General features: G+C 37.5%; 1 protein-coding gene across 1 annotated transcript in view; it reads right to left on the minus strand.

The window, feature by feature from the left end:
* Positions 1 to 7181, minus strand: part of cfap46 (cilia and flagella associated protein 46) — an 88440-nt gene extending 81259 nt beyond the window's left edge. The window contains exons 1-4 of the mRNA XM_079635778.1: positions 6988 to 7181; positions 6735 to 6820; positions 1231 to 1362; positions 846 to 910 (exon numbers count right to left, since the gene is read on the minus strand). Coding sequence (XP_079491904.1) covers positions 846 to 910; positions 1231 to 1362; positions 6735 to 6820; positions 6988 to 7036 — 332 coding nt within the window. The 5' untranslated portion in view covers positions 7037 to 7181. The remainder of the gene's footprint in view (positions 1 to 845; positions 911 to 1230; positions 1363 to 6734; positions 6821 to 6987) is intronic.
* Between the last annotated feature and the right edge of the window lie 4590 nt (positions 7182 to 11771).

Below are 11771 nucleotides of genomic sequence, written 5' to 3' on the forward strand. Positions count from 1 at the left end.
ATCCACGAGAGAACGGCGTGTGAATTAGCAGAGAGCATCCGGGACGTGTTTCCTCTGGAAGTGCCTGAGAGCTGCTGCAGGAATGCACTGATTACACATCATCCCTTCATACTTTGTTACTTTCCTAGTGTTAATATTTCAAAGTTTACTCCATGTGAAGCTCCTTAGTGTTGAGATGACAGGCGTTTATGATTGATGATCTGGCATAATGCTTATGTATATTTAAATTCTCGACACGCATGGTAAAGATTAAAACAATTTCCTTTCCATATCAGCGGCTGTTTCAGAGGTTGTGTGTGTAACATTGCAAACCTGGCTGTTAATGAGAAACAAGAACGACAGTATATATACACAATGCCGGTCAGACATTTGGAACAATTACGATTTACAAAGTTTCTTCTGCTCATCTAGGCATTTATTTGATCAAAATACAGTAAAAAAAAAAACTTGTTAAATTTTCAGCATCATTATTACTCCAGTCTCCAGTGTCACATGATTGTCAAAAGATTTATATTTAAAATAAATGCTCTTCTTTTGAACTTTCTGTTCATCAAAGAATTCTGAAAAAATGTATCATGGTTTTCACAAACAAAAAAATGTGTGTGTGTGTGTGTGTGTGTGTGTGCGTGTGTGTGTGCGTGTGTGTACGCGTGTGCGTGCGTGTGTGACTTCTCAGAGAAACTTTTAAACTCTAGAACTTTAAGTAACTATCTCCATAAGATATAAAAGAGCAATACAATTCTCCTCTTGGTTGTTTTTCTTGAGGAAGTGGCCAGACTTATTTTTAACGAGGACAGGGGATGAGAGAGAATCTGTTTCTATCATCTAGTCTCTGTTTACTCTACCTGGACTTGTGTTTGGCGATCTCAATAGCCTTCAGATAGAACATCACAGCCTTATCCAAGTCCTCCTGGAAATACAACAACAACAGAAATAGGGACAAAAGGAAATGTGAGGGACAGATTTAAACAAACCACCTGCGGCTCATCGGATCCCCCTGAGAAATATATATCGAGGCTTAAACATGATGACATACACACTAATCATACCATACATACAGGCATAAAAGAACAGAAAAGAAGATGTGTGGGTGGATGCCATAGCCTTGTTATATAGTTGTCAAGTGAAAAGACTCTCTTTGCTCTGAAGTCATTCATTATAAAAGATCGAGCTATACTTATGTTCCCGACGAACTCTTTAATGATCCCAGCATACACTGCTTTGACTCACCGCTGAGGTAATGGAGTGTGAAGAGACGAGCTGAGCCTGGCAGAGATACGCTCGACACAGAAACTGATTCACTGCGGGTTTCCCTTCCAAGTACATCTTTAAGCAGTCCTGTGCGATCTCCCTGCAGCCCAGCTGAAAACACAACACAACAACACAACACAATGAGCATTTCAGCCTTCCTGCATGCAGACCACAACACAAGCATTTATCAAAACACACAAATAATGTGCACAAAACTACTGAAATATTTTTAAAATAAAAAAGCACACTATAACCGTGTGCATACTATGCATTTTTTAATGCATACTAGAGTGTCTGGGGACTACGGATGAAAATTAGCCTTTGGCTAAATCCAGTACAACGCAGGAAATGGAAACATTTATGTTAAAATTGTTACATGGTACCTTTATAAATAAATAATTAATAACAAAATAAAATTGTATATAGCACATACTGCTTTTCACAGTACATGTTGTTTCAAATCGGCTTTTACAAAAAATCATGATGTTTATAATACCATAGTATCTTCATGTTGCATTCATCATATTACAGCTGGACGATTATATTGTTACATTTTAGGACAATATAATCAATCAAGCAGATGAGATTTATTATATAGTACATATTGCTTTACGTGGGAAAAATACTTCATACCCCTTCATTATTTCACATTTTGTTTTGCAGACTTATGGGGCTTTAAATCACTTTTTTCCACATCAATCTACACTCCTCACCCCATCATGACAAACGCAAAGAACAGATTTGTGACAACTCTGTCAGCTTGGTGTTTGCTCTGATTTTCATTTTCATCTGTTAGACTCTTTATTGACAGGTGTGTGGCTTTCCAAATCATGTCCATTCAATTGAATATGCTGCAAGTTAACTCCATTCAAAGTGTAGAAATATCTCTAAGATGATCCAGACACTAAGTTTCAAGTGTCCCAGAAAAGGGTAATTATGCTATGTAATTATTTCAGTGTTTTATTTTTTAACTATATAATATATACCACCCTACGTCAGTGTACTTTATGTATGCGAGTAAAGTTGGACACACAAACACACGCACGCATGCACACGCACACACCCTTTATAACTTTAAATAGAGAGCTGGACGATAATATAGTTAAATTTTGCAGAGATACAAACAATCAGGCAGTTGAGATATCATTTGCTATAGTATATATCACTTTATATGAATATATATTCCCTATATATTGCCCTCCCCGACCATCTGAGGGCACCTCAAACTATTGATAAAAACATTTATTTTTAGCAGAACTTATGACTTTTAACTACTATGTCTATTTGTATTTTATATTGATGTTTTTACCATGCATTTATGATCTTAACTGTAGCACTTTGAGATTTGCTCTAAATGTAAAGTGCATTACAAATAAAATATATTATTATTATTATTATTAGAACAGATGTATGTATGCATAATGCATTGAAGATAAAGTTAGATATACTGCAAAAAAATGCGTTCCTTATTTAGTATTTTTGTCTTGTTTCCAGTCCAAATATCTACAAATTCTTAAATCAAAAAGCATTTACTAGATGAGTAAATGACATAAGAAATCCTGTTTTCTGATAAAACATATATTTTTTTTTTAATAAGTGAGTTTTTGCTTAAAACAAGTAAAATTATTTGCCAATGGGGTAAGAAAAAAAACTTAATTCAAATGGAAAACAAGATTTTATTTCTTACCCCCTTGGCTGATAATTGTGCTTGTTTTAAGCAAAAACTCACTCAATTAAAAAAAATTCAATCAGGAAACAAGACAGAATTTCTTATGTCATTTTACTTTAGGCATTTGCTTCTCGATTTAATTTAAGAATTTTTAGATATATGAACTGGAAATAACACAAACATATTAAGTAAGAAAAGCATTTTTGCAGTGATATATATCCAACTTTTTACATAGAGCTGGGTGATAATAGAGTTTTACAATATAAGCGACCAAGCAACGAGATTTGCTATATTTCGTATTTGCTATATTAAGAATTTCGCTTTTTGACATGTTAATATAAACTCTATTGGAAATCACTTGCTTCCTAATCAGTCACTTATGCGGTTTCACTTCAGTCATGATGCCGTCTATAGGCAGTATTCAGCCAGCAGAATTTGCCATCGGAAACTTCTCTACAAACGAAGCCCCTAAGCTTCAAACATATTTCCCAGCCGGCAATAAAAATGTTGCCACATCAGGAAGCACATAATGGAACTTTCTAAAGTGCTTGAGTGCAAAAAGCAAGGGATTCTGCGTTCAGCTTATACCTCAGACAAGCCCAGTATATATTATACACTTCTTCAGTTCTGAGAGGAATGAATTCACAATGCTCATAACGCATGCTGTCGCTTATCTATGTAGGATTTCTCACTTCACAACTCATTGAGCAAAAGCCTGCTCAACTGCTCAGCTCTTTTTGTCAGCTTTTCTCTTCTCAGGAATGGGACGGTTCAAATTATTGTCTTTTTCTGTTGGTCGAATGTGACTTTTGAATTGTGTCAGCATATTAGAGATATTGTGCCTACAGAACAACCACTGGCACTGCTCCCTTGTACCTGAACTCATTACTACAGACTTATGTGCCATCCAGAAACTTGCGCTCTGCAAGTGAGCGGCGTCTGGTGGTGCCATCCCAAAGAGGCACGAAATCTCTCTCTCGGACCTTCACCATGACTGTTCCCTGCTGGTGGAATGATCTGCCTAGCTCAGCCAGAGCTGCTGAGTCTGTAGCCATCTTTAAGAAACTGCTGAAGACGTATCTTTTTCGGCAGCACTTGAGCACTTAATCCAGTACTACTAACACTTTCTTATCTAAAAAAAAAAAAAAAAAAAAAAAAAAAAAAAAAAAAAATTGCGTTGGATTGTATTGTGAAGGGTCATAGCACTTACATATTGTTGTCCTACTGCTAGTTTAATTGCTTCTATTGTTTCTCATTTGTAAGTCGCTTTGGATAAAAGCGTCAGCTAAATGAATAAATGTAAATGTAAATGTAGAGATGATTTCATATTTGAGGTGATATGGCAACACAATTGCTTGGCTTGCTATTACATCCTTTTGGATGAGCACCAATGTGAAAAGATTTATGGACTCAATGTTTTCACACAGTGTCTATCCACCTTTTTGGCTCCACCCTGGTGTGAAGAAGGGCCGGTTCCCAAAGAATGTGTTTTTGATGCAAAAAATGCATAACGCAACAGTGTCAGCCCAGATCCGGGTCACATCTGGAACATGTGGATTCAACGCGTACCAGATCCGGGTCACATCTGGAACATGTGGATTCAACGCGTACCAGATCCGGGCCACATCTGGAACTTGTGGATTCAACGCGAACCAGATCCGGGCCACATCTGGAACATGTGGATTCAACGCGTACCAGATCCGGGCCACAGCTGGAGCATGTTGATTCAACGCGTACCAGACACGGGCCACATCTGGAACATGTTGATTCAACGCGAACCAGATCCGGGCCACATCTGGAACATGTGGATTCAACGCGTACCAGATCCGGGGCACATCTGGAACATGTGGATTCAACGCGTACCAGATCCGGGCCACATCTGGAACATGTGGATTCAACGCGTACCATATCTGGAACATGTGGATTCAGTGCGTACCAGATCCGGGCCACATCTGGAACATGTGGATTCAACGCGTACCAGAGCCGGGCCACATCTGGAACATGTGGATTCAATGCGTACCAGATCCGGGCCACATCTGGAACATGTGGATTCAACGCGTACCAGATCGGGGCCACATCTGGAACATGTGGATTCAACGCGTACCAGATCCGGGCCACATCTGGAACATGTGGATTCAACGCGTACCAGATCCGGGCCACATCTGGAACATGTGGATTCAACGCGTACCAGATCGGGGCCACATCTGGAACATGTGGATTCAACGCGTACCAGATCCGGGCCACATCTGGAACATGTGGATTCAACGCGTACCAGATCCGGGCCACATCTGGAACATGTGGATTCAACGCGTACCAGATCGGGGCCACATCTGGAACATGTGGATTCAACGCGTACCAGATCCGGGCCACATCTGGAACATGTGGATTCAACGCGTACCAGATCGGGGCCACATCTGAAACATTGTGGATTCAACGCATGCCAGAGCCGGGCCACATCTGGAACATGTGGATTCAACGCATGCCAGAGCCGGGCACATCTGGAACATGTGGATTCAACGCATACCAGAGCCGGGCCACATCTGGAACATGTGGATTCAACGCGTACCAGATGTTTGATTTTTCTTAATGCAATACTTTTTTTTGTGGATGTTTGTGTGAGATTTTCACTCTTTATGAAACGACAGCACATTTTGAGATAAGCTGCTGTTAATATTGTATAATCCCCCGTTCGCTGTTCTCTAAGCCAGCATTATGTCTTCAGCCGGACAGGAGAAACTCAAACGCTGACTGTCACACACACACACACACACACACACACACAGAGAGAGATGGAGAGTAAATGCAGCGGTGTGTGTTCCAGCACGCAGCATGGAAGTTACCCTACGCTATATCCAGCTTGGGGTTTCCTCACACCAGAAACACTCTAGAGCCGGGTATTTGATTTGCTTATCAATAAAGATTTAAACATATATAATAGAACTGATATTCAAGCTCAGATCTAACATCTCATATCATGCTGTGGTTTAGCAGCTGCCACCATAACGTCATCATTAAATCAATGAAACGTTCACACTGCTGATGTTCTTCTTCCTCAGTCTCGTTTTCCAGCACAAATATCCAAACAATCTTAAATCAAGATGCATTTACTGGAGAAGAAGCAAAATGACTGAAGATATTATAGTCTTGTTTTCTGAAAACTCCCTTAAAAATAAGTGAGTTTATGCTTAAACTAGAACAGATATCTGCCAGAAAAATACACTTTTTTCACTTTAAATATATTTTTCTGACTCCTATTGGCATTTTCTGACTCCTATGGCAAATGTTTGTTTATGTTTTAAGCACAAACTCAATGCATTTTAATTAAGTTTTCATAAAACAAGAAGACTTAATATCTTCGGTGGCTTCAGTAGAAGCACATTTTTTTAAATTATAATTCAAAATCAATATCAATTTCCCTGTGGAGAAAATAAATGGAGGTTGTACTTCCATAACCAATGTATGTTGTTACATATGATCTGTGTTTCCCCCCTTCGTGTGTTTTTGGTTCAGTCCTGTGACCTAACGTTAGTGTTCCATGATTGTTATAATTAAGTTAGTCTATCACCTCATTAGTTATCTTGTTAGTCCCTGTGTATTTAACTTATACCTCGTGTTCTCCTCGTGTTTGTCCGGCGTTATCGTCAATGTAATCGTGAGTGTTTGATTATTAAATGTTATTTCGACGTATTCCTCGTCTCCATGAGCTTCGCCATACACGTGACACAGGTGCACAGGTGATGTGTGTGTTGTAGTCTCACCTGTTTGCCATACACGTGACACAGGTGCACAGGTGATGTGTGTGTTGTAGTCTCACCTGTAGAGATTGCTCAGCACACAGGACACTGAGCTCAGACTGAGAAGATCCAATCAGCTCATGTGCTTTTCTCACAAACACAACATCTGCACAAAACACACGGAAAACAAGCATTTGTGTAACTGTGTGACAACTAACTTAACCCCTCATGAATGCGTGTTCACTCGACTAACGATACAAGATAATAAAACAATCACATTCAATGAATTATCGACTAATAAACACGTAATTTAACGGCTAACGTCAACGTTACCTTTTTTCTCCTCAGCTTTTAATAGATATTGTCGAATACGAAGATCCATTTCACATCACCAGACGTTCAACAGCAGCTCAGCTGTTAAAGTTAAGAAGAGTTCAAAGACAAATATTGATTTGTATGCAGGGTTTTGTTTAATAAGTGTTTTGTTTATGTTGAGAGCGTCAGTTCAGCTGAGTAACTAGCGAGTGTTTAGAGAGCGTCTCTTAGCAACGGAACGCTGAACGGAAAGCGCGCAGGGTCAAACGCGTTTTTCTACAACAGTCCAGACCTGTTTATAGAATCTGTAATAACGTTTAAAATCACTAATCGGATGGAATGGAATGGAATATACACACAGATTAAAAGTAACTACAAATTTTAGAAGGTGCAAATCAGCATCCATAATGGATCTTCAAACTGTCATTAAAAGCCAAATATTTTAATACATTACTTTTTTATTTTTTTATAACAAAAATGCAACCTGCTGTATGTCTTTTCTCAGATCATCCCCATAGGGGGGAAAAGTTGTACTCACAATCTTAATCTCATATTTCTCTTGATGTTTGGTGAATTATTAATTGGAGCCTAATGAGGGATTAATGAATAATGATGAGATGTACAGTAGAGCTCGATTCAGAGTCTTTTTAACCCGCCAGTACAGTTTCTAATAGCAATCTGAATTAGTCAATTACAGAGCGCTCTTTCGTTCCCAGTTGGTTTGTACACTGGTGTGCAGTTCCACATCTAATGGTCTCTTTGGGGATGAAGTGTGTAGAGTTAGTGTAGAGTTAGTCCTGCAGTTCTGTGTCTCTGACCGGCTCTGTTCACCAGCTGAGAGATCAGCACCAAACATTCAACACTTCTGTGTGCTGCTGCAGCAGGCTTTAGGGGTCAGAGGTCAACGGAGAAATGCAGAATACAATAGAATAGAATAGAATAGCAAAGCTTTATTAAGGACACACTTGGTCCAAAACACCAACAATAGCACATACAAATAGAATATAACAGAACAGAACAGAACAGACCAGAACAGAACAGAACAGAACAGAACAGAACAGAACAGAACAGAACAGAACAGAATAAAATAGAATATAATAGAATAGAATAGAATAGAATAGAATAGAATAGAATAGAATATCAAAGCTTTATTAAGGACACGCTTGGTCCAAAACACCAACAATAACACATACAAATAGAATAGAATAGAATAGAATAGAATAGAATAGAATAGAATAGAATAGAATAGAATAGAATATCAATGTTTCATTAAGGACACACTTGGTCCAAAAAACCAACAATAACAGACAAATACAAATACTAGAACAGAATAGAATAGAATAGAATTTTATGCTGCACCAAAAATACTCCTTTATACGTGTAATAAACGTTGAACTTGAACTTGAGAATGGAATAGAATTTTATGCAGCACCAAAAATAGAATAGAACAGAATAGAATAGAATTTTATGCTGACCCAAAAAATCGCCCTTTGGATTTATAATAAACTTTGAACTTGAATAGAATAGAATAGAATAGAATAGAATAGAATACCAAAGCTTTATTAAGGACACAATTTGTCCAAAACACCAACAACAACAGACAAATACAAATAGAACAGAATAAAACAGCAACTGCACCAAAAATCGCCGGGACATGCTAGCTGGCAACAAAGGATTCCATTCATTATGCTAAGCTAAGCTAGCAGCGACCCTGCCAAACTAAAACAATGCATGCACTGAGACAAAAATGCATTTGCCCACCTATCTAAATGTAGGAAAGACGGTGAATAAGCCCTATTTCAAAAAACGGTGGAGTGTTCCTTTAAATTAATAATATATATGTACAAATGCCTGCATGGTACACAAAACATGATAAAGGTAAAAACTCACAAATAAATCATTCTCAAAGCAACTCCAGGCGTCGCAAATCAAGCTACCAAACTTGACAAATACATCAACAAAAGAAACAGATAAAATCACTGTGAAAAAAATGCAACCTTATAAAGTAAATGGTGCATGATGGGAAAATCTGTATTGCAAACTCACTAAATATAACAAACAATCCTGAGTGATGTAAATGTATAAGTTAGAGCTTCCATGCATGCTTGTGTACAAATGTAGAATATTTTCTTATTGATTGTAGAAACAAAGAGAGAGATGTTCAGTGTTTCTGTCGTGTTGTCCAGCACTCATATCTAAAACATTATTAAATCAATATACATTTACTGGAGAAGAATGACTGAAGTGCTTTTTAATGAGAAACTAATGCAAATTAAGAACAAAATCTGTCAATTTTCTGACATTTGCAGATATTTCTTCTGGTTTTAAGCACAAACTCACTTCATTTTGACACTTCATGTCTCTTGATTCTTCAATGTCGTGTAATTATAGAGCGGTGAAGAGTTTGAGCTTGTATTCATCAGTGATACAGACACACTTTGACAAGATGGACGCTGCCAGGAATGTGAGTCAATTGTTCAGTTTGATGACCGATTAGCCGGAGACACTGTTGTTCAAGTCACTTGTCATCTAACGCATGCCTTCTCTTTCCGTTTGAGAGTCTGAAGAGTGCAGATGTTATTCATTCATGACCGGCCACTGACCCGACACCCTCCTAAAGCTCACTTCAATATTCATATTCCTCACAGCTTCTTCTGACCTGAAATAAAGCAGTTTATGTGTGACTGAACATCACTTCTGCTCGATCCATCCTGACCACAAAAGCACAACATAATAATGTCGTCAAAATGTGAATGTCAGCTTGTTCGATTGGGAAACTCTGCAGGAAAAAGTGTTGCAAAACTCAAGAGCTTGATTACAAATCTCAAACTTGTACAATTAATATTTGTACATTGGATGTTGAACCCCATCATGAAACCCTGACAAATAAAAATCTTACATTGAACAATAATAAATTGTTATTAAAGTTAACTAAAATATTTAAATTAGTATATGTATATTAGTATAGTATATGTAATAGTATATATATATATATATCATATATATATATATATATATATATCATTCTTGTGTTCGCAACTTGTTTGAGCTTCAGAAAGAACCAATAAGGTTCATTCATGTTTATGTTTATATAAATCAATGTTTATATAAAAGCCTAAATTCAGTCTGTCAATGGAGGGACAGAAATCTCTCAGATTTCACTTTAAGTAAAGTACGTTTAAAAAAAAGTTTTTAAATATCTTGAATGTAACTCGACACCCTTGCCTCATTTAGTATGCGGGGTTCTATGAATATGCAAATGAGCCTCCACTCACTCACTCAGAGATCCACTGGTTGACGATCACACGTTGATCTGATTGGTTACAAGGTAGTGTGTGACGTCAGAAACACCAGCGATTTCAAACCGTGTTTTTGAGACTGTCTTTGGTTCACTGCAGTTTTAAGCAGAAAATACTCAGCAATGCTGTCCACTTATGAACTTACACATGGTGTGTGTTAAAGCAGATTATAAACACCACATAGACACATAAACAACAGTAAAAACTGGATTTAAAAACTTGGCTCAATTGGTGTTTTTTGAACAGTCAGAGGATGTAATTACAACATCTCCCAGTCCCAGTAGAGACTGACTGCTAAACCATGAGATCGACCTCCTGTGCTTGATTCAATTACACACTCATTTAAACAATCCAGAAGAAGCTATAGCTTTTGAATGTGAACTTCATAGAAAAATGCAACTAAAACATTTAATTAATCCGTTTTACCAATCCTGATGCGAAATAATCCATGAGACAAATGGGCCATATAATCCATGGATGCAGTGATGGTCATGTGACTTCCATGTTTGGCTACAGTCATGTGACTTCATGCCCACCTGACCACAAAGGGGGCGTGTCCAAAACAACCAACAAGTTTTTTTTCTCAAAACAAATATAAATTTGTATTAAGAACAAATATGCAGTAAAGTAATGCTTCTTCTACATTTAATTCATGTAAATTGTAACTTTAAGAAATAATTTAAAAATACATTCAGCTGCAATAGTTAGCAATAGCAATAGAAAAACAAACATTACTCAAATAAAAGACAGGGAACATCACATCAGTGATTAATGAACTAAAACTTTTTAAACTGGTTTTAGTTTCCAATAACCCTTTGACTCGCACTATATATATATATTGAAGTCAAGATCGTAATCTCACATAAAGCATCATATTCAGAGGACTTGATTTGAAATATGCCTATGCCACACATATATATATATGTATATATTCAACATTTGGCAGATGTTTTATCAAACAGAAGAAAGAAAATAATCTGGGTTTGGATCAACATTTTTTTTTTGACCCTTGTGTTTGCCCTCTTGCTCTTCTGTGCCTCTCTCTGTGTCTCTCGCCCCGTGATCTGATCTGATTGTCATCTGTCCTTCATCTTTCTGAGGGATTGAAGAGGCGTAAGATCACGGCCTGCTGACAGCATCACAGAAGAGTTCAGCGAACGGTCACATTACACAAGTTCATTTACGGGCTTTACATGTGCCTTTCTTCTTCTTCACTGTCCTTTGATGTTGCACAAACTACAAGATCATCGTTATTAATAATGCTTATGTTACAGTTTTTCTCAGTCGCTTTGGTGCATTTCTCACATCATTATTTACATTTGCACAACAGTTAGTTCAACCTCCACAACATTTAGTCATTTGTGCACATCATAGTAGCCGTTTCTCATTCCTTCCAACAAATTGCAAATGCTTTTGGACATGCATCAATTGCTTTCATACAACTCTCTGCTGTTTTATAACATTATCATTTGCTTATGTCATGTCATTCAAAATTACAGTTTT

Source organism: Phoxinus phoxinus (assembly GCF_949152265.1).
Source record: "Phoxinus phoxinus genome assembly, chromosome: 14".
NCBI lineage: Eukaryota > Metazoa > Chordata > Actinopteri > Cypriniformes > Leuciscidae > Phoxinus > Phoxinus phoxinus.